The sequence below is a fragment of the Netta rufina genome, assembly GCF_964035555.1.
Source record: "Netta rufina genome assembly, chromosome: 1".
NCBI lineage: Eukaryota > Metazoa > Chordata > Aves > Anseriformes > Anatidae > Netta > Netta rufina.
In genome coordinates this window covers 57,638,381-57,662,585 of record NC_140123.1, presented here as the reverse complement: position 1 = coordinate 57,662,585, position 24,205 = coordinate 57,638,381, and the positions used below count along the sequence as shown (strand labels likewise).

At 37.9% G+C, this 24,205-nt stretch overlaps 1 protein-coding gene across 1 annotated transcript; it reads left to right on the top strand.

Moving 5' to 3' along the window:
* Nucleotides 1-1,290: 1,290 nt before the first annotated feature.
* Nucleotides 1,291-10,321, top strand: SLC10A2 (solute carrier family 10 member 2; the record flags this gene model as incomplete). Its single annotated transcript, XM_084288507.1, has 6 exons — nt 1,291-1,712; nt 4,815-4,933; nt 6,094-6,182; nt 8,174-8,349; nt 8,935-9,092; nt 10,188-10,321. The coding sequence occupies 6 exons, from the start codon at nt 1,291-1,293 to the stop codon at nt 10,319-10,321; spliced, it is 1,098 nt and encodes a 365-aa protein (XP_084144633.1).
* Between the last annotated feature and the right edge of the window lie 13,884 nt (nt 10,322-24,205).

The following is a 24,205-nucleotide window of genomic DNA, read 5'->3' as shown; positions in this document are numbered from 1 at the left end:
GGCTCTCGTTGGGAAACGTCAGTCCTCCTCTCGAACACCGGCTGCGTGCGTTGAGGCCTTGCTTCAAGGACGTGGTCAATCATCACTCGTTTGTGGGAAGTAGAGAGTAATTTCTTTCCTCTGCACTTCCATATAGCCTTCATTTATTTTGTTTGTTTGTTTTGCTCCCTTCTTTTTATTTTTCCTTTTCCCCTCCCTTTTCCCCTTTCCCTTTTTATTTCCCCTTAGTTAAATTTTTTAGTTCATAGTAGTCTTTATTTAATTATTATAATTATTTCCCTTTAATTAAATTATCCTTATCTCAACCCGTGAGTTGTTCTTTGCTTTACTTCTCCCCCTCCTCATCTAAAGGAGGGGGAGTAAGAGAGCGGTTGTGGGGTTTAGCTGCCCAGCATGGTAAAACCACCACACTGTATCACAGGAAACTGCAAGGCCATGGATTTTGACCATTTTAGGGACTACATGGAAGCTGAAAAGGAATTACAAAGATTACCAGAAAGTTGCAATTAGAAGTCAAAAGTGACAGAAACACGCATGAAGTCCTATGGTTGAGTTATCACTGCTCACTTGTCTTAGCTTCTATTATACCAGAAATGCAATCAAATATGGGTCACACCCCATGCAAAGTGAGCCTGTGATTCTCAGTGGACCCTTGTACCTGAACGATGCACCATATAGCAAGATATGCTACTTCACATTTCTGCCTGCAGCACTCTCTGAGCAGGACTGGGGCCTTTGTCTTTGCTCCTGAGGTTGCAGAGAAGCTCTGAGGGTCTCCTAAAATGCAGCCCTGTTCAGCCTTGAGAAGGCAAGTAATTTTTCCTCGCTCAGGCCCTCTACTTATGCTTTCTTGTGTATCAGTTGCTCCTTTCAGCCCCACAGCCCCTTGTAATGCCAGTGATAGTGCACGCATGAGCAGCTATCCCAAAAGCATGCAAGAAATTCAAAGGATGAAGTCTAAACTTTCTCTCCCTTCTGTGATTCTCATGTTGTGTGCTCAGCTATTCCACAAGCCTCCCTTCCACCCTTAAATATTAACACAGCTATTCTCTTGCTGTGGGATTTCTCATTATCATGCGAATAAATGATTAAAACCACCATACAGAGCAAGTGCAACTTTTATAACTATATGAATCAGCACCATGCCAAACCCTTAAAGAATAGTAAGTGTCTAAGTATTTATTGCACTTTATTGCTTCCTGGAGCATTTAAAAGGAGTTGCTAACAAACAACCATTTACACAGGCTTAAAAGTTTTCCTTGGATGTACTGAGCTATTCTGCATTTCAAAATGCAGACTGTCTTGCTTTCCCAGCAACTTAATGCTAGGTCTTTGACAAAAAACTTCACGGATTGTCCAGCAAATGCTACTATTTGCAGTGGTACATCCTGTGTGTTACCAGAAGATGATTTTAACCATACTTTGAGTGTAATTTTAAGTACTGTTCTGACGATCATGCTGGCTTTGGTGATGTTCTCCATGGGTTGCAATGTGGATATTAAAAAATTCTGGAACCACATAAAAAGGCCCTGGGGTATTTTTGTGGGTTTCCTCTGTCAGTTTGGAATTATGCCTCTCACAGCTTTCTTGCTGTCACTAGCCTTTAACGTGCTTCCTGTTCAAGCTGTCGTGGTGCTAATCATGGGATGCTGTCCAGGAGGCACAGCCTCCAATATCATCGCTTACTGGGTGGATGGTGACATGGACCTAAGGTAAGAGCAGCTGTTATCTAAATATTCATGTGTGGTTTTATATTGTAAGCTTTGTATTGAAAAGGTCTCTCTGTTTTTTTCTTGTCTTGGTCCATGTATAGTGCAGCTTCCTTCTTGTAGAGATGCTTAGTTAGTATAATAGTAGTAAATACAAGCAGACTAGAATTATCCTTAGTTCTTGAGCATTTGTTAGGAAGACAGCATAATAGAATTGTGTATATTAGAAATTGTCTATTGTAAATCCTCAGATCCTGAAGAAAATAGCATTGAGAAAGACCTCTAAAATACTAGGATCATAAACTCTCTATCCAAGTTAGCATATATTTGTGATTTTGTTTCTCCAAGATCTTGGGCAGTAGAAAAAAATAACAGTGAATTTTAGAACTTGAGTCCTGTGTACAAAAGAGCAGCTATGCAATCGTTTCTTTCAAATAATGTTTCTTGAAAGAAATGACCTGCAGAAAAATATTTTCCCTCCGTTTGTGTTCTGCACAATGAATAGATGGGCACAGTTTTTCTCCTTGGAAGCTAGTACAAATGAAAATCACTTGCGGTAATTCTATCTGCTTCTGGCACCTTCTGCAAAGTCTTCAAACAGAGAAAATTTTACATGCTACAAGCTACTGACCAACAAAGTCCTCCACACTGGGTGCTATGAAAAAGCTCCTTTGTGGCTAAGTGTGTTGGTCTCAGTGCTTTATGAGTTCAGATGCTCTGAACTCATAAACAGATATGTAGGGCACCTGGCGTGGTCTTGGATATCAAATACACTGCAGAAGTCAAACCTACTCTTGATGCAAATTCCATGGGGGGTTCATTAACTCTTATAGTTTTTAAAAATAAGCCATCGTTTTTCTTTTCATATCCTGATTACTCTGCTCTAAAATAAACAGGATCATTTCTCTATTTCCCACAGAGTAACATAAATTGGGGCATTCATTCAATTTATCATATGCCAGTCTGAACTAGAAATGGAAAAAATAATAGAAGGAAGAAAGTTGTGGAGCTAGGGCAAATTGACTAAGTATTTTAATATTTGTGGCTTTAATAAGACATTTTTTCCATCATTTGAAAACAGTGAACTTTTCTGTCACATACAGGTGTTAATGTAATACCTGCTTTCAAATTATGTATGAAGTCAGCTCTGCTAATCACCAGCTTCCTCACTGTGGAGGAAAAACCTATATTAGACACTTTATTTCTATAAATGAAAGTCTTAGAAACCTCAGATGGAAAGACATCCAACACAAGTCTTAAATTCTGTCCTAATCTTTCATTGGAAGAATACACTGAACTAAACTGTGCTTTCTCAGGTTTATATAGTCAGAATCCAAACTGATGATTCTATAAATATGAGTAGAATTTATATCCTGTGACAGTGGCAGAGGATAAGGTAAATTGAAAATACTTACTAAAGATTATTCTTCAGGTAAAGACTTTTACCTTAAGATTTCAAGGGCTTTTGATAAGGACCTTTGTGACAGTAATTCAAGGACAGAGGAAACAGGAGGTACAGCAGAGAGAGCAATGCAAGTATCTTCAGTTCTTGATAGAACAGTAAAAGTAGCTTGACTGGTTTCTGGAGCCAGCACATTATAGAAAGCCTGCCCATCACATCAGATAAAGTTTTGCTTTTAACTGATATTTTATGTTTATACATAACAAGCCATCACCATTGTCTACTGTCCTGCTTCAAAACTTCAAAACTTCAGTGCAATTATACCACAAGTTAGAGCAGGATTAATTTTCTACTATTCATATAGTGAATCACAGGGAAGTAAAGTGTGAGGTTTTATACCTTTCTTAGTTTCTCAGACCCAGATGATGTCCTCTAAAACTTCCCATAAGGACACCTGTTTTTGACATCTCTCGGTATTTCACAAGAATGACCACTTTGAATCACCATTTTCTCTCCTTCACAGCTCCCATGAGAGCTGTTGCAAGCACAGGGGCTGGAGTTAGGCTATCTTTGGAAAAGGATGTAGATATAGCAACTGTAGGAATATGTGCCGTCACAGTAAACTTGAGCTCTTTTATCCATTTGGAGCTTTATCTAATCTTAATTGTAGCCCATAGATCTTTCCTCTTTGCGTGTAAGAACTCCCTTGCCAGAGGTGTCTACCAAGTTACATCCGACAGCAGAGAAACAGAGACAGAAAACAAAACTAATACAGATATTTCTGTGGTTTCTGTATGAATTCTTCCAGATTTCTCTGGATGTTCCCAGTTTGTGGGGCATGATCTGTAGCTCCTTTTCTGAGGGCAAGCTACACCAAAGAGCAATCAGAAGTGAGGCTCATAAGCAAGTTTCCAAAATCTCCTAAGTAAACCTCTCTCACATTTTTTACCTCATAGGAGAGTGATTTGTAGGCATCCTTTTATCTATGCTACTCAGAATCTGACAGTTTTCTCCCGTTTTAGCTGTCTTGCTTTTTCCTCCTTAATTCTTCTAGTTGAATGCACATTTTTCTACAAGGTATATCATGCCCAATGGATTCAAGGCTTTGTGTTTTAAAACAGAAATGTCTTGCACAAGCCGAGGAAGAAACAGTGTTTATACTCAGCTTCGTAGAGTAATTCTCAGCACCTACTCTTTGGCCTAGGGCAAAACAAGCCAGAAAAGGGAATTTTATTACATTGCACTTACTAGATGAAGAATCTTTTTTGTTTGTTTGCTTTATGTTGCTGGCTTTGGAGTGAAATTCTAAAATACTCTAGAACTGTTGATAAAATGGAAAGCAGCATCTGACCCAGCTTGACACCCTCTCAGAAGCCAGTGGAACAGTCACCATGCAGACAGACTTGCGAACAGACCTTCCTGATGGCTGCCAGCCTGACTGCCTCATTTGCACTGAAACTTATTGTTCTGTGTCTGCAGAACATGTTGATATTTATGGATTTTTTCCTTCCTTTTTTTTTTTTTTTTAGCAGAAGCCATTCCTTCCATTTAGCTTTTTTTTCTTACTTGATATATCGATAAATTGACCATAGCCAGCAGTATCTCTTGCCTATCCTTTCATAAGCTGTTAAATCATAATAAGATAATGAAAGAAGTACATTCTGTCATGAGACAAACTATCACTTTAACCAATTTCTTTGCAGCATCAGCATGACAACTTGCTCCACATTGCTTGCAATGGGGATGATGCCACTCTGTCTCTTTGTTTATACCAAGATGTGGACTGATTCTGATGCAATTGTACTCCCCTACGACAGCATTGGTGAGCCAAGTGAACCAGCACTTTACCTTCTGACTCTCCTTTACCCTCCTTCTAGTAACAACCCCCTTTACATCTGCACCATCCTGCAGAGTCACAAAGAAATTACCCCAGATTTTTAAAAAAATATTTATTTTCCAACTTTCCAATGACTTCAGTGAGAATTATGTACCTAGATCATTTCAAGTCATCCACAGCTCTGTGGAACAAAGACTTTAAGTCATTATGAATATGGTACAGATATTTATCACAAGGTTGCACATGCTTTTCTTTTTAAATGGTTTGGAAACCTCTGTAGTACTGGGATAAGAATATAGAATAATTCATACAGAAATAACTTCTTTCCCTGGATGAAAGCATTTGTAACAGCTTTAACGCACAATCCTGCGAAGTGCTAAATGCTGAGGCCATAATCTGGCAAAGTACTTAAGCACATGTGGATAATTAAGCAAGTGATTAAAACTGCTGAGTCTCATTGAAAAGCTGCAATCTACACCACCAGGAGTGGCTTCATTTGACTTCCTGTCAAAAATCTCATCTAGCTACAAAGAGAAAGTAGTCAAAGTATTTAGAAATACATGCTCCACTGCTTCACAGAATTGTGGCCCTGGTGCTTATCAAGTTCTGTTCCATGTTGTGGTAATCTTAAAAAGCCAGCAGAGTCACTTTCATATTCTTCAATTTAATTTCCCATTGTCCTTAAAAAAAAAAAAAAACAGCATGTATATTGCTTGTGCTTTCAAAAAAAAAACATACCAAAGAGGGAAGGCCAAAACAAAAGAAGCTCTAAACTCGTTGTCAATATGGTACAGTAGCGAAACACCTGCAGACAAAATGAACATTTAATATAGCTACTCATCACAGGATAGTGGTGATTAGCACACTCAAATTTCTGTCTGCCTTTTTGATTCAGGTGAATGAGCATGTAGCTCAGCAGAATGGCAATTACTTCAACAGGTTGCCAAAGATAACAGACTCTATAGAAAAGCAGGCAGGTGTGGGGAGAGTGTTCATGTGCTGGGGTGTGCATACCAGAAACATCCCCCCCAGGCTTGCTCCATAATCTCAGCCCCTCTACGTGGTGCCTGTTCTCCCCTCATGAACTTCTGCATGATATGTGGGCTTATCTTTTTTCTCTTTTTTTTTTTTTTTTTTTTTTACAGGACTTTCACTGGTAGCTCTTGTAATTCCTGTTTCAGTAGGAGTGTATGTTAACCACAGATGGCCTACGAAAGCAAAAATCATACTTAAGGTAGGATATATAAGGCTGAAGCATTGGTAATTATAGACAAATTATGGAATCAGTGGCACCACTGAAGCAGCACATTGCTATTCATAGTATTAGTGTCTGACTTTATAAGAGCATTGAAGTTTTCAGCAGAAAACAAATGAGATGCTGTGAAAAAATATTGCTTTCCCCCTGCAAAAATGTGCATGAGTTGCATACATTATTAGAAGTTATCATCATCTAAAGAGCCTGCTTTTGTCTTTGGCTAGAACTATGTTAGTAATTGAGTTCAGTTTATAATGTAAACTGAAAATTGGAAGGAAAATCATTCAGGTCAAATGGATTCTTTTTCCTGCAAAATAATAAAAAAATGAAAACATTCTGGATCATACAAAAATATTTCTACTTTTAAACCAGTGTATCATTTTTGGCAATTTTGAGTGTGAAGTCAATTTAAATATGCATATATATATATATGTTGAAAATGTGCCAACAGCTAAGAAATCTAACAAAACTATTTACAAAATTCAACTCTATTTGCAAGATAGTTTCAGAAGCATCAAAACTGTGTTTTGGCAAAAACAATTCCCACCAAAATAATACTCATAATAACTTATTTACCTTTACTGTTAATAGAAAATTAATCATCCTGACCATTGCCCTGCTAAGTTCAAAGTGATTCTTAGACGTGCTGAGTACCCTTGGCCTTCACTGACCACCCTTAGTTAATAAATATATTTTCTTAAGCAAAACTAACCTGGCAACTGATTATTCTACCTGAGCTATCAGTTCAAAAAATATAGAACACAAATAAGGTCCTTTTAAGTCCAATTAATTTATTTGAAATATTATCTTGCATTCACAGCTTACTTATGAACATGGATACTATTAAGTGCTGGTTTCAAAACTATCCTTTATAGTCAGTTAAGAGAAAAACATGGACTTGAATGCTCATGAGAAGGTGCTCTTTCAGCAAACCACCATTTCATCCTCGTTCATAATGAGTGTGTGAGCAACTCACAGTAGAGTTCATTGCCAGTTCACTTGATGTAGGATACTGAAACATCAAGTGAGGATTGAGCCATAGCTGTCAGATGAAGGTACAGATGGTGAGAAATTGAGATAAGAGCACAAAGACAGTTTGCCAAGTGAAACAGAAAAGCTTGTTGTGGCCAGGCCATGTTTCTTTTTCCTAGGTGCATGTGGTTAATAGCTCAGTCAAACAAAAGTACTTGCTCACTCAGTGCCCTTAAACAGACTTCAGCCAGACACTGATGAAGTCAGTTCACTGAGAATACACATTTTATCTGAGAAAAGGATTTCTCCTAAGCTTAACCACAGAAATCTGCTGGTGAGATCTCTTGCAACATATGCCACAAAGGAAGACATTTAACTTAGATACTGAGAAGAGAGTGAGTTATTCCTTTCTTTAGCAAGCAGCAGTGAGGATCTCAGTATATTCAGTTACAGCAAATAAGATCAACTCATTGACTATGTCTACATAGAAACACATGATCTCACAGCCAGTTTTCAAACACAATATTTTCAGCCACATTAAAGATTTACTCTGCTTGGCAAATGATTTCCTAGCACTAACAACCTGGCATCTAGTTAGCAAACACGACACAATGCCAGAAAGTGTGACTGCTCAGGAAGTGGGGAGGAAAAGTGCATTATACTAGTTATTAAGCTGATGGTTTCCCAATAACTCTGGGAAAGGTCTAACCTTCTTCACGTCACACATGTGAGATTGTTTTTAATGTTGAGTTTTATGCACAACTATAGCCAAAGCTTCAAGATTAGTTTTACAGATATATGTTATGGATACCTATAATAGCTGTGCTTTGATCTGTATCTGTAGTCACGCATTCAAGTGCATTGTACAACTCCATTTTGGGGAAAACAGCACCTATATAATGTGCCTAACATGAATTATGTCAGTAAATGTAAAAGTATGTCAGTTTTATGTTTGATAAGACGTCTTTTATTCACACAGTTCTTCTTTCTCCTCGTAGGTTGGTTCCATAGTGGGAGCAATCCTTATCGTGCTCATTGCTGTCGTTGGGGGAATACTCTATAAAGGCTCCTGGATTATCTCACCTAAATTATGGATCATTGGTACCATATTTCCAGCAGCTGGCTATTCTCTGGGATTCTTTCTGGCCCGCGTTGCTGGTCTGTCTTGGAACAGGTATAGATTTCTCTGTGAAATAGTCCTATAGTCTTATTTCTGTGAAGGCAGTTCTTTTTTAATGAATAATCAATTCTGAGAATACTTCCTAAATGGTAGCTCTGCTACAGGGTCACTTACTCACCAACCTTTTTGTAAATAAAACTATTAATGTGCATGAACATTTTAAAATATGGATTCTGACTACTATTTCCCCCAATATGTCATTCCCATATGTGCCCATGTCCTGCACTTCAAATGAGGTGGACAAAAGAGACCTAACTAACAAAAGGGTTGGGGCTGTGGTAAAACTTCACATGAAGAATCAACAACCCACAATTTAGAACATAATTGCAGAAGAGGGTGATAATAAGTATTACTGAATACGACATACATGGCTTGAAGGGGGATAACAGTCCTCTGCAATTTCTGAACTGCCATAAATTGTATGTGTTCTAGTAGTAAAAGCTGTATGATTTGTGAGCTGAAGGATACCAATTTCTCACTTACCTGTTACTGTGTGGTTCCTTCTTTTCCAGGTTCTTAATAAAACATAGAGACACACAGGCTGTTACTTCATGACTGTCTTTGTATTATTCCCTTTAGATGTCGTACAGTGTCTCTGGAAACAGGCATGCAAAACACTCAATTATGTTCAACGATAGTACAGCTCTCCTTCAGTCCTGAACAACTTGAATTGATGTTTACATTCCCACTCATCTACAGCATTTTCCAACTGTTGTTTGCACTAATATTTTTAGCAGGTAAAGTATAGATATTTTCTATTATTATTATTGTCACCTGTCTCATTTTTAATGGATACAGAGAAAACAAGAATAGACAGCTGAGAGAGGAAAATAATGAAATGGTAAACAATAAACTTTATTTAAACCCAAATGGCTACTGAACATCACCACTGTGCTGAGCCATGTACAGGAAAACGTAAGGATCAGTTTAAGATCTGGAAAACCCCTTGTTTTTCAGCACAAGGGAGGGATCTCCATTACCTACAACCAGAATAAGAACACCTTGAGCACAGGATTGTTTTTACCATTTGATGAAGAAGGGCAAATATGTCTTCCATTAGAACCCTCTACCACTCCAGTGTGCCTGGGCTTACAGCTGCACACCAGGACCATCTCCAAATGCATGCACAAACTCACCCTTCTATCAGGGGTTAAGAGCATAGGCATTAGCTTCACAGCTAATAGGAGGAAAAAAAATCTTCCATTAGAAGTAAAGGCCCCTTTTTTCTCCCACATGCACTTCATATGTGTTGCACTGCTACAGCCTATTGAGGGCCAGGACTTTGCTCCTGTTGCTCCCACCTAAAACCAGCTGTGAATATTTAGCTTCCACTCTCAAACCAGATGTCTTACCAGGCATCAAGAGCACTGCCCCAGGGACACAACCTGAGAGGTATACCCCCAGCTAGTGCCTCTGTAGCTGGCAATGGCATGAGGACAAACTTCTTTGCCCCACTTTGTCTCAGCTTCTGCCAAACAGGATTCATGTAAAAGTAAGAATCAGTCCCACAGACCCAGCCAATTGCCCAAAGGCTTCCCAAGAGAGACAGACAGTACTTTAAAAGTTATTACATGCAGTAGGAACAGAAAGCAGTCAAGCATCAAAAGCGTAATTTAAAACATTTTCCTTGTTATTTCCTAAGCATACTTTTTTAGTGATGACTGCTCTTGACATACAATAATTAAATCTGTCTTTAAAGAAACTCTGTCTTGAAGCGTTTGAAAATTTTAGCGATATAAGGTGGGAAAATTTTGTATGTCTACATGCTACTAGAGTATTTTTCAGGTCATTGTTATACCTTTATTTAATATTAAATATATACCAATTCCCAGGCTACCGTGTTTACAGAAGATACCATGTCAAACCGAACACAGATGTTGAGAAAACAGAAGAAAAAGATGATTCAAAATCAATTTCATCACATGCTAAAGCAAATGGAGGTTTCGTATCAGATGAGACAAAATAGGCAATCATCTCTCTGTTCCCATCAACTGAAAAGATATAAGATACATGGTTTACTTAAACTTCTTTTCAAATGCTGTTGCTTTAGGGAAATATTTAGCAAAAGAAGGAGTTCTATTGATATTGTACAGTGAGACTTTAAAATGATTAACTTATGAAAGATTTCTGCTTTGATTTTGAACATGGTTTCTGCCACAATTGTACAATCTATTTTGGAAGCTAATTTCCCAAAATATTTAATGTTTTATTATGGTTTATGTAAAGAAAGGCAGAATAAAGGTGGTCTATTGCTAAAAAAAAAAAAAAAAAAAAAAAAAAAAAAAAAAAAAGCCTTACTACTCTCAGCCCCTCTACCAAACAAAGAGAAATCTTGCAAAAGTGTCTGAGCAGCAACAGGAGTTGATGTGGGAGATTCGATGAGGCTATTGGAATTTCACTGAACATGAATCAACCATGAAATTGAAACAAGCCAGTAATGAACTAAAGTTTCATTTAGGTCAGTCTGGGCACACTAAAGTCATTGCACTGTACTAATTGCTTGAAGTGTTAATTTATTCTAATGCTATAAGTTTAACAACGCAAGGTACCTTACAACTCCATTTTTCTTGCATGCATTAATATAAAGCAACAGCTTTGCATCTTCAGTCTGAGTCTATTAGGTATTGGAAACATGAACAGAGAGACAAAGCTTAGGGCACAAGCCTAGAGCAGTTTCAGTGACAGCTGTGTATGAAGGCTGAGTTTGGGGAAATTTAAGAAATGAACGGCTTCTGCACAGAAAGAGAGGCATTTGAAAGTGGAATAAAATTGTCCCTGATTCATCCAGGAGTACATTCACCACTGTAGAGACAAGATAACAGTGCTTGCAGACAGTCATATATTTCTGTGATTTTATGAACTCAGTAAGTTTGAGGTTACCATGTGTCCATGACATTAAGACACTGATGTAGTTAATGACTGTATTATTTTAATTATATAAAACACAGACAGAAATAATTGGATGGAAATATACATTATTTGTCTCTGAAAACTCAAGAGCATGTATGGAAAACTGCCCTAAGTGTGTGGAGAAAGTTAGCATAACTTTAAGAAAACTAGCAAAGTAAATTTTTTCAGCTGTAATTTTTTGTGGATACATTCAGTAACATTAGTCCTGTAGCTCTTATGCAAAGAAAACATCCAGAGAACTTCAGATGAAATAAGTGAGAATTTGGCTGACCAAAAACTTCAAGAGTGAGCCAACTATCAACACATGGAAACTATACAACTCTTTGTCATATTCAAGTGGACCTTCTGAGGTGTTGTGAGTTAAAGTGGCAAGTTTTCTACAAAAACAACTGAAATTGTGGAATTTAAGTTCCAGACGTGTAGCTTTCCACTGCTGCAGAAATGTGCCCAATATTAAACAAAGGATAAATTATTTTTATATACCATATGTGGTGGAAAGGTTGAAATATTCCTGAGTTCTGAGAGGCTTGAAGCTGCTTTGCATTCAGGGGGAGTTCAGAATGGTCATACCTCCAAGGAGGAGTTCAACACCTAGCGGGAGCTAGCACATAACTAGGTATGTTATGTTTCAGAGAATAAAGAATAAACAGAAAGGTGGAGTGAAGTCTACTATGGAGACTTTATGGAATTATAAATGTGAAACACCATGTTCACTGAGGAAAGGATAAGCTGCTATTTGTGACATCTGTAGTAAAAAGGCTAATGTCATTGTCCTGCTTCCACCTAAAAATGAGCAGCAGAGGTTATTTAGAATAGTGTCTGTCTGCATCAAGCTGCTCTTCTTTCCCTGTGCTAAACCCCAATATTTTAAGCGGATTTTGAAATTGTATTGAAGAATACTAGTTTGTCTTGCTTATACTATGTATGTGTATGTATTTAAAACAACTGTATAAACACTGAACTGAATAAAGTCAGAAACTATTTATAATTTTGCCCACTGGAGTAATTTGTGGTGGAAAGAATTGAGACTGAATCCTAACAGGCAGACAAAGTTTATGCCTTTGAGATGTAACAAAAATACGTAAGATTATGTGTAAAATGAGTATGTTTAGTAATGATGAAGATTAAATGAATGTGTGACATCTGATGCCATATTTGATACATATTTTTTAATGTATATGTGCAATTAGGGCCCCAAATGAAGTCTGGAGGTTGCAGTTTTTGCAGCTATTACAATTAAACCTAGATATGGTTGGATGTCCCAAGCTTTATATGAAGCAAAGCCAGCTCAAAGATTTTGACCAACATACGACTGTAGAGCACACCAAACTTTTGTTTCAAAACCCCGTAACTTGCAAATGTTGCCAGAGCTGGGGTTACATTGACATGACAGCTGCTAAATATCCAGCTGCAGGAGTCTGGGCAGTGTCAATGTTCATCACGGATGCAGCTGGGCTGGGCTATCTCACAAGCGCTTTGGGGGGAGCTGTGTCCTCTCCCCGGAGGTCTCCAGAAAGATGTTATGTGCCTTTGGCTGTTAGCCATACAAATGCTGAGGTGTGAACTTATCAGTTGAAGGAGGCTAGTGACCTCCAGCCTCACAGTTACGGCTTTCTTGGTAACATTAAAACAAAAAAAAACAGCTTTCAGGGATCAGCTGGCTTAATCCACTCATGTCATCTTTTCTCACGTCCTCCATTCCCTTTCAATGAAATGCAGTATCTTCTCACAGGTAATTAGTGATAGGACTAGAGGGAATGGCCTCACATTGCACCCAGGGAGGTTTAGGTTGGAAGTTAGGAGACATTTCTTCTCAGAAAGAGCAGTCAGGCATTGGGACGGGTTGCCCAGGGAAGTGGTGGAGTCACCGTCCCTGGGAGTGTTCAAGGAAAGATTGGACCTGGCGCTTAGGGACATGGTTTAGTGGGTGATATTGGTGGTAGGGGGATGGTTGGAACAGATCATATTGGAGGGCCTTTCCAACCTTAATGATCCTGTGATTCTATGATTTAGGCAACACTGCTTCTTCTATCTGTTTAAATAGCCTGTGGATGGGACATTGCAGGATGTGCAGTTTAGAAGCACAAAGCAATGACATACAGGCTAACAGATACTTGATCCAAATAACATTTGCAAGTACTGGTAATTGTGTATTTACTAGTTCAGGCTAAAAAGTTACATTCATGCTTTAACAGGTTCTAGGTTAATACAATGAGTCTACTTTTAGGTAGTCATTCATGTCTTAATTCTGCTGCAGTTCTGTATCTCAAGCCAGTATGGGCAAAATGAACTGAAGTATATGTGAGGATAGGCATACCCTAAAAGTCAAAACAACAGCTGAATGAATTGTTTGTCTCATCCCAAGATCTGTGGTATAAGGGCTGCAATGATGCAACAATCACACTTGCCTAACCAAACTCTGCATCCATAAGTCTGGGAATATCCTCTAGTCAGTGCAGACAAGGAAGCACCACCACAGCTAATCATGCCCTCTGTCCCACACAGAGGGTGGGTTGTTATAGGATTGGTTGTACACTGAAACTGTCTGTCTCTATCAAGTTGATTTAGATGGGCTGACTTACACCAAATGTGTCATTTTTGACTACCAGATTTTGAAAAGAAAAAAAAAAAAAAAAAAAAGTGACTGAAATTAAATATATCTTTTCATCATTTTGTTTTTCTTCATAAATTCTCTGAGCATCCAGTATGTTTTCTTTAACCAGGAAGAGAGTTCTTTATAAATGAATAAATAAATAAATAAACTAGACACAAAAATATCTTTATTCTGATTTTAATCTCCTGTGAACATGCAACTAATTTTTCAGCTGACCAAAAGACAGGTAGAAGAACTAGCTCTGTCACATAGTGTGCTGCATTAGTCAGAAGAGAGTGCAATTTAAATAGGATTAAGAAGTAAATTGATTTGCAATTTATGTTAAATGAGTTTGTTACTTCAGACTAATCAGGTTAAAATGTTCAAGGAACACTATTATAAACTTTGCTAATTGGTATTATTTTTGACAGCCTCAGAAAGGACAAGTGAACTTATTTTTTTGTGGTACAATCAATTAACTTTTTGCACACTTGATGCAGACATAAAACAAAAATCAGTGTTCCCTGTCTCTGAAAGCACAGACCTTCACTAGTCAGTATTTGACAGGAATGCCCCTGCTCTCTCCAGATTACCCATATCACTTGCTTACATCCAGAATTACAACTAGAGCAAAAGTACCAAAACCAAATTGCAGCTAAGCAAGTCTGACTAGATTTTCCAATGAAGGACTGATGAGCAGTACAAGCAAAACTGCCTGTTTGCTAAGAAATATCTATTCTTTTCCAGAAGCACCAATATCTGAGTTAAGCTGAACGCTAAATTAACTCAAAATATCAAATGAAAAACTGTTAATTGTCACAACATTTGCCAACCTTCAAACTGAAATGGTAGATGATGCATAATGAAAAGCCCTGAAGGAGTTTGTATATGTTTTCATGAATAGCTATGTGTTGTGGAACGATATTGCTAGCTCAGTTTAGTTTCCATTAAATTTAACCATCTACAAGTAATTTTCCATTGTCAACCTTCATCCTTCCCTGAAAACATGAGTCAGTACTGTCAGTAGGAAAAGACAGGTGTCTGTGGAGAGCAAGCCATGAAACCCCTCAGGCACCTAGTTTAAGACAGTAGGATTCTGGAAGCAGACAAAGACATTATATAGAGTTGGCTGTGAAATTCAGTTGCCTGAACAAAGGCATCCAGTGTTATGTGAATTGCCCTGGATTGTGCTGCCTGAATTTCAGCTGTCAGTTCAGAAACTCACAGGTCTTCTGTAGGTCCTGCGTCCTGCCAGCACCTATCATGTCCCAACAGAACTTAAAGCGGCACCAGACACCTGATAAGGCACCTGAATCCTCCTTGTGACTTCTGTGAAAGCCAAAGTTATTTGAAGAGTTTCCCCTGTCCTATACGAATCTCTCCGCAGTCCAAAGAGGGTCAGTACTTCACATGAGATAATTGCAAGCTCATAAGAAGGCCCTTGCTGTCCCATGAGGCACCTCTCACAAGGCACAGAAGTTCATTTAATTGGTAGGTCAAATATTTCAGAAATCAGAGAAACAAACAAACAAATAAAAACAATGACAAGAAAACACACACACAAAACTGTTACTTTGAGTTGCCTCTTGGAACTGACCAAAGGCATGTCTCCTTAGTAAATTTCTCCCAGCCCTGCATCTTTGGACACACTTGCACAGGACTTTGAAAGGTGTTATGAATAAAATTCAGTGAGGACACTTGAAACTATGTCTATGTAAGCAAAGAATATATAAAAATGTATTAGTAATATCTCTACTTGCTCATAAAAGACTTAATCTAAAATGAATCAATACAAAACTTTATTACCAGTGATACTCAGAAGATCATAAATCCACCTCCTCACTCAAATAATTGGATTGATATAAGAACAGGTAACTTCAAAAATAATAAGTTCAAAGTAAGTTAAAAATAATAAGTTAAAATTAAGATCTTCATCTTTTGGATGTCAATTATATGGGGATTTAGCTATGTGGACTAGACTTTTGTCTCTCTTTATTGACATCAAGACTCAGATGAGAGATCTATTGCAATCACAGGAAACACCTTAAAACTCTAAAGAGAGGGAAAAGAAATCTCAGCACTGAAGAAAACTCTTATTGACCACAGCAGAGAGTTGGTCAATTGCTTTAAGTGTTGTATCTATCCCCCAGTTACTGTATATCTTCGATATTTTTGTGGAAAGGAACAATTTCTGTTCTAGGCAATCAGAACCTAGTTGCTTTTCCTTAGAGCACACACGACTAGTGCACACTTTCTTATTCACTGCAATTGTTCCTGACCATGAGAAATATTTACAATCGCATACTTAGTGTTTCCATCTTATACAAATTTAACTCGCCTCATATTTTACAGTGGTAATTTAATTGCTTCAGATTTACTGATTAGATATGCTGATCAGATATCATTAAGGTAATCTGATGCATTCTTTTAAATATGACTGCAGACCTTCTGTCTCCTTCTTCTACAATGAGTTTATGTATTACTCATTTGGGGGATTTCATCACAGTTTTTAAAAGCCACTTTCCCCCATCTGAATTCCAAATAGATGTAAGGAGGTCATATTCAGATGGTAAGGCCCTGTTTAAATAATTTGATGGTACAATTAATTTCCCACAAGTGGAATTAACTACAGGGGATTAATGAAAATGTCAGGGTTACAGGTTGTGCTGGTGATGTGTTTCTAATGTCAGTAGTAAATCTGCTTGCTGTAGGTAGAACACAAATTCTTTCCACATAGTCTCTTTCTGTAAAAACATACTCTGAACTCATAAAATAACCCACTGCTGATATGGAACAATTTTCCATAAAAGTGCACTCACCAAGGAAACAGAGCAAAACACACAGTTTATGGAGGTGAAAGCATATTTCAGGTTTCAGAACATCCATTGACCAATTTAAAAATGGACAAAAATTCTTGCACAAAAAGGGGACTTACAAAATAGGTGAAGAAAAAATAATTAATGGACCATAAATTCATTGCTGGCAATTTAATATGATGCCTGAGGTACAAGTCTCAGCTTAGGAAGTCCTTAAATGAAAGTTTGCTGGAAGCTGTGGAGATATGTACCCATGTGTCTTACAACTTTCCTTCCAGCACCTGCTTCTGTCATCGCTAAGTTAACTGGAGCTCTGCAGTTCCTGTGTTTGTTTTGCAATCACTTCCAGTAAGCATTAAATCTAAGGATAAGTACAATGTGTTTACAGATATCTTGCCTACTGAAAGGGAAGAAAAAATCACTGAGTCTGGAAGTAACAGCTGAGTAGAGGTACAGAACAGAATCTAGTGAAATGAATATTGTATTGGAGGAGTGACAGGAGAAAATTCAGAGAAAATTATTCATTGAAGACATATCTCCCTGTCCATAGAAGGACCGGTCATCACCCTGATGGTCTTCTTTCCATTCTGTACCACCTCACACATTACATTGTATATTTTCAGAATTTTTCCACAGAACCCATTTGTTAGACAAACTAAAACTACTCATGGTTAGAAAACATAAGACAACTGGACCATTTACAACACCAAAATCATTTATAGTATTTAAAGCATCACTGGAATATGGTCAGAATTACTATTAGAGCTCATTGACTCAGGGGTAGCAAAAACTCCCTGTGATCTCTGCAGACACCTATCCAGAAACACACTGCAGTTGCATGAGGTGGGTGGTGAGGAATCAGGTAAGCCTGGGTGAGGAAGCTGGGGTCAAGCAGTGGTGAGCAGAGAATACCATTTTAGACTACCATTTTACAAGTGGTGCTGTCCCTCTCACATACACAAAACTAAGTTCTCTTTCCCCACAGACGGATTGGTCATACATGTATTTCAGGCTGCCACGTGGAAACAGCCCCTGACACATGGTCCTCATTAGCCCTACCCCAACACCCCTTGAGAGTGCCTGGTCACAACAGCTGAAGCTGTGCCAGGAAGGGTGCAAGCAAGTAAACAGCACAGGCAGTCACGCAACAATCCTCAAGCCTGTGCCCTGACCTTGACTTATTTACTGGTATAGGTGTAACTGTATGTGCCCAAACCCATTTTTTCTTTAAACACTGAAAACCATCTAGCTTTAGAAGGACCACAGAATTCTAGGTACAGACCATGTGTTTTCTGATATTGTTTCTTTGTAGATCTCTGGCAGCTCTGACTCATGCTGTTAGTGATGAATTAAGCTTTAATGAAGTAAATACTTTAGTTCAAACAATTTGTACCTCTGTGGAACCCAGCCTCCATTTATATAAAACAGATCACATTCATCCCAGAATAATATTGTATCTTTGATGTAGTGTTTGTTTTTTAAACAATTTGATCTTGGTACCATTTGTACTGCTCTTCAAATGTTACATATTTTTATTGTTAAATAGGTTAATGGGTATGATAGAGAATGAAAATAATCCTTGGAATTAAGTTTTCAAAGGTGGATTTCTGCTTGCTACTATTTTATGAAGGCTAATTTTATTGCATAAATCATTTGGGCTTAACTGCAGGGGACTACAGGGCCAGGTTCAGAGGTGATGTGCTGCCTTTAAGCATGCTTTCAAAAATCTGTAACTCAAACGTATAAGGTGATATGGAGTCATGTCACTGCACTGTCTACATGATGAGAAAAGACATCTTGACAGAGAGGAAGAGGGTAAAGATTAATGTTGTGAGGCTATACAAATGAATAAATATATTTGCAAATGTGATTGTACTTAATGCAAAACTATTCAGGAAAGGTGCCTAAACTCCAGAAACACCCTCCTCTTTTATTGAATCATCCATGAGACGTTTTGAGAAATATGTGAATGCAGACACTGAAAGTGCCTCCTTTATAACAACATTCATGTTGGAAACAAGTTTACCTCAAAGTCCAGTCAGACCCTAGAAATAATGTGTTCTCACACCTGCTTCTCTTCAGGAGATCAATCAAATGGTCATTTTCTGAGCAAACCTAGTTGGGTCCTAGAGAAATGAGTGGATTCTGGGTTGATTTGTTTGTTTGTTTTAGTCTTAAATATACAGCTCTTGTTGATGATATATTCTCTATTCCCTTGCCCTCTCCCTTTCAATGTACATTAGCCAATTGACTATATTGACAACAAGCACCCAACACAGCTGCATCCTAGAGCAATGTATGTCAGCAACAGCCTGACACTTCTACCCCTTACATGCTCTATTTTGTCAGTGGAAGTTGCCTACCACACATTTAGCATATGCTGCTAAACAAAAAGGTGTCCAGCATGCAAGACTGAGCATTGGGTTGCAATTCATCCATGCTGCTGTCTGCTTCTGTGATACCCCTCAGCCATGGCAGAGGTCAGTCCCCAGCAGCATGGGCATGAATCAGGCCCTGGTCTTCTTTAGCAGTACATATACAGCAGAGGAGTCTTCCTTCTGGCTGAATACCGTAAATTCTTCATCAGACCAAGATGTACATGAGCAGGTGCTTATCCAATCACCATAAGCATTTGCACTAGTTTCTGTGAAGGATAAACCCTGCATCCAGAAAGGCACAATTAAACACACCAACCCTTTGTCAGCATTTGGTACGTAACACCACATATTGTGCAACCTGTAACAACAGATGACAAGTCTAGATGTGGCCAAGGAAATGTAGGCTTCTCACAGGAGAGCTCCTCTGTCCTGCCACATGCAGATTGGCTAGATCACTGACAGAGAGCTCTCAGAAAAAAAAAAAAAAAAAAAAAAGTTTTATTTATTCCAGGAATACACATTAGTGTATGGGAAGATACATGCACAGAGGACACTGTAAGGAAAGAGAAGAAATGAGACAGAAATAACAGAAGGGTGGATAAAAGCTGGGCAATTACTTTCACTATTGACTGGAGCAAGAACATGAACAGATGGAAACAGAAGTGGATATAACACAAATAAAAGCATAAATGTAATTGTAAAATGCCAAGAAAGGCTCTGAAATGACTGAGAAGGGGGATCAGATGTAGTAGGAATGGATTCTGGAGAAAAAGTGTTGTAATACCCTTTTTTATTGACATCAAGAACTGTAGAAGAAGGAATATTTTTTCAGTCTGCCTCTAAGTGACTTTTCTTTCTGAAAATGCACCCTTTAAAGTAGAGATCAAAACAGTTGACTAAGAGCTCCAAGATTTCCCATCAGAACTTGGAGCGTAATGTTCCTTCAGTCTTTAACTGCATACTGAAATCAAATAGGGTGTGCCATATGCTTTTACCAGTCCCATCTTTACAACTCCAAAGATAAAAATGGCTTTTCTTATCAGATTAATTTCAGGAGATAAGAAACAGCAGTTCAACTGAAAGATATGCACTTTGGATGAGCAAGTGAGCAATGAACAACTGCTAAACAGTAAAAAAAAAAAAAAAAAAAAAAAAAAAAAAGTTTTCTCTTTCATTCTGTACCCCATAAAATATGCAAAGATTTGTTTCATTTTGTTCTTTTAAACAAACATTTCAATCATATTTGCTCTCTTATTTTAAACTGGCTGCAGTAGAAGCTCTATCTGCTCAAACTGGCATAATTGTGATAGGCTAATTTGAATCAGAAAAGGTGAGATATACATTAAACACTTGCATCTAGAGCACTGTTGTACTGTGTTACTGAATTTGTGCCACAGATTGAGCTTCCCACTTTTCTTGTCAAAAAGGATGAATAGTATTGTTCTCCACTGTCATTGTTTCATTAAGTAGTGTTGTAATGCAATTGCAGCAAATGTAATCAATATATTCTTAGAGCAAAGTTTAGAAAGCAAGCTAAGCAAATATAAAATATTTTAATAATGTCTTACTGTGTTCTCACTAAGTTGTAGCCTGCACAAATTGATTTTTTCATCCCTGACACTGATATTGAACCCACAGAAGTAGATCTTACTTTTGCATGGGGAAGGCTCTGCGTAGATGATGGTAGTGTGTGAATTCAGATTTTAGACTAATTTTAGATCTTAACACAGATAATTGATCATACTGAACATGGCCTCAATGACAGTGAGTACTCCATCTCTTGAAGTGTTGTCATAAATGTTAAATTTCTTTTTAGAACAGGAATTTTTGGCTGCTGAAGTTGTGGAGTGAATGCCATATTCCATCCCATACTAGCAAATTAAATGATCTCAGTAGCCAAAAAAAAAAAAAAAAACTAAACTGTGAACTTAAGCACAAAGGTCATGTCAGACCCTTTGTTTATTTTTCCAAGTGGTAAAATTTACCATCGTACTTGCTCTTCCTTCCTCCCTACTAGCCTAAATTATTTTATCCTGTCTTTATTTATCACTCTATGCCCTGAAGCTATGGTTCTGAAATCATGTGAAACATTTACAAAGAAATGTGAAAATATTGGCATTTAACCTGACATACGACAGGAGCAGGAGAGCTGAGCTCCAGAATTTCATTTTGCGTAATCAGCCCCTAAGATCGCAGACTTTCACTGCACAGCAGCATATGCCAGCACAACATGTTGAAATAAAAAGAACAGAAGACCAGAAATATTAACTACTTAAAAATGTGTGAAATAGTTATTTCTTCTTTGTATATCTTGTTCTTCTAAACTGACATCAGAGACATGAGGGTGGAGCTTAAGACCAGAACTTAATTGGTTTAATTTTTAGCTCTGAACAACATAGCTACAGGGTACATTCATGGCTCATTGTCAGACTGTATGTTCTTCTATTAAAAGATCTTTATTTACCTGCCTCAATAAACACTCCAACACAGAGACCAAGGGGAAACAAGTATTCAGAGTGTTACTAGCCTCCTGGATATGCCCTTGGCCTTGTCCTCTTGGTTGTTTTGGACAAAAACGCCCTTGAGTCCAGCCTTTGCAGATACCACAAGAAGTCACTCCACTTGGCCTCACAGCCAGCAGGCCACCCACCCTGTACAACAGAGAGTCCTGATGGGTGGCCACGTCCCTGGCACCAAGAAATGTCCTCCTCTCCTTATGGGAGATACCTTCAGACACCACTTCCTTGGACTCTAGAAACACAGCAAGGGGGCATTTTTCAGACCCTTGCACTCAGCACTTCACAGCTCATGCTGCTAATATTTCTTCTCTCTGAAATGCAGGTGGCAGGCCATATCTGTCTACTTAAACACTTCTATTTCACACCTGAAGACCAGATTTCCAGCTTATATGCAAATCATGTGCAAGGAAGCCCCCTAACAGTGTTGCCCCATGGGATCTGTCCCCTCCTGCCCCTCCGTGAGTCCACAGTAGCTGAGGCTTCTCCTACTCAGCTAACACGAGGGAGATGCCCTCCTTGAAGGGTTGAAAGCCTGGATTTGCATCCCCAGTATCAAAACTACATGTATGATAAAGTCAGGTTGTGTTTGGGTAAAGGATTCTTCCCCTGCTCTCCCTCATTTGCTCTACATCATCCTAGTGTGCAACTATCTAGTCTTCTCATTGTTCTCCTCTCACTTCTCAGAGAGCTGTTAAAGCCACCTTCACATGCCACAACACTTCAAAGCAGAAAGACATGTTCGATATTAAAGACTGAACTCATTCTTGGACAACCTTGAAAAGAAAGAGAACATTTGTAGAAATTTTACTGCATTTTTCCCAAACATTGTGTTTACTGTATTTCCTCCCCTCCTTCAGTCCTTATTTTATGTAGCATTTCCACTACTGCAAATGTTCTTTTATTCCCTCCCACAATAACACCTGTTTCACACAGTCCTGTGTTTTGGCTGTCAGTCTCTTATATCAGAAAAGCAGTCTAGAGTCACACTTCTCAGAGCTGTGGCTTCTGTAAATGCTTCTAATTAAAGGCATCTCCAGCCTATATTTTTATATGTATTTTCAAAATAATAATAATAATAAAAGCCTAATTATAATGCAGATAGTTGTACTAAACTGAAGAGGAGAGTTTCAGATGCTACATTTTTTGAAGACTGATTTGTGCATAATGATTCCCTAAAAACTTGCTTGTTTATTTGGATTAAGAGGGGAACACATAAAAAGGACTCTGTGAAAGAAAAAGATGTTGTTGACTGAAGGTATTGTGATATAACTACAACTCAGAAAATAAATAAAATGCAGAATCAGTTAGTTTCAAGTAATATATATCTGTTAGTACTTTTCAATCTTCTAAATTTTATCTGCGGTTACATTTTTAATTTTATTGATATGTTCCAATACTCTGACACATGCAAAAAATATCTTCATTATTACACTTGTGAAAGAGGTACAGTCTGATTACTTAGACTGAGTTTTACCTTTCTTAACTTTAATGGTCTATAGTTGATCTACTTTCCTTAGACTCTTTCCATAAACATTTGAAATCAAGAAATAACAGCTTTAAAAACATAGCTTATCTGGTCTGCTATAAGCACCTCTAAGCTGAAAATAATGGGATCCTTATCTCTCCCCGCTAACCACAGAAGAGAGTCTACACTATCTGGGTCAGATGTAGCAGTTCACACGGTAGACATCTTTATTTTATCAGTTATCAGGTTTTCAGATTCTACTTTGATCAAGAAGTGCAATATTTTCTATGCCTTCTTGGCAATGCATCTTCAAGCAAAGTTGTAGAGATTGTAGAGATTGTTGTGGAGATAACTAGTGTAGAGAATATTTCTTCTGAAATATTTTTTCATTTATAATATCTGAAACAATATTGTAAAACAGTAGCTCCTTAGTTCATGGTGGTATTGACCACAATTACCTCTTTGTTACTTCATGTTCACATTTTCAGGGCTAAAGGTTTGGAGACAGAAATATTGTTTCTTTCCCATCCCCAGGTAAGATTGAAAGGAGCATCTGGACTTTTTGTGTCAACCTGCAGCCCTGTTCTGGGGACATCTGCTAAGTACCTCTGGAAGTGTGATTAACTGAATTTCTTCTATTACAAGGACTTACAGCACTTGTATTATTATCATCTCTTTTGCTCACTCCCTGTAATGTATTGTATGTCTAATAAAGCATGGTGGGTTTATATTCTGTAAGAGGTTCACAAAGCACCTATTTTAGAATGCAAAACAGGTGTTAATCAGAAGATAGTCACTTCCAGGCCTATACTCTTATAACTTGTCAGCCAACAAAAACATTATTTGTCTTCAGGGAAGAAAACATAAGAGGATAAGAGGAGATAGAGGTGAATTAGTACAAGAGTATTTTTAAGTGTTTATATATATATATATATATATATATATTTATAATGTTTTGAACTATAAGTCATTATAAACCTTTTAGAAAAAAAGGGAATTAAATTTTACCACAAATTCTACCTAGCATGTTTAAGAAGCAGAGATAACCTTCAAAGCTTTAGGCCCATGGGAAGTTGCACAAGTCATGTACAACAGGCTTGGAAAATGCAGAAATATGAAGGGACACTTCCATGTATTCTAAGTCACATCTCCTTGCTGGCTGATCTTGT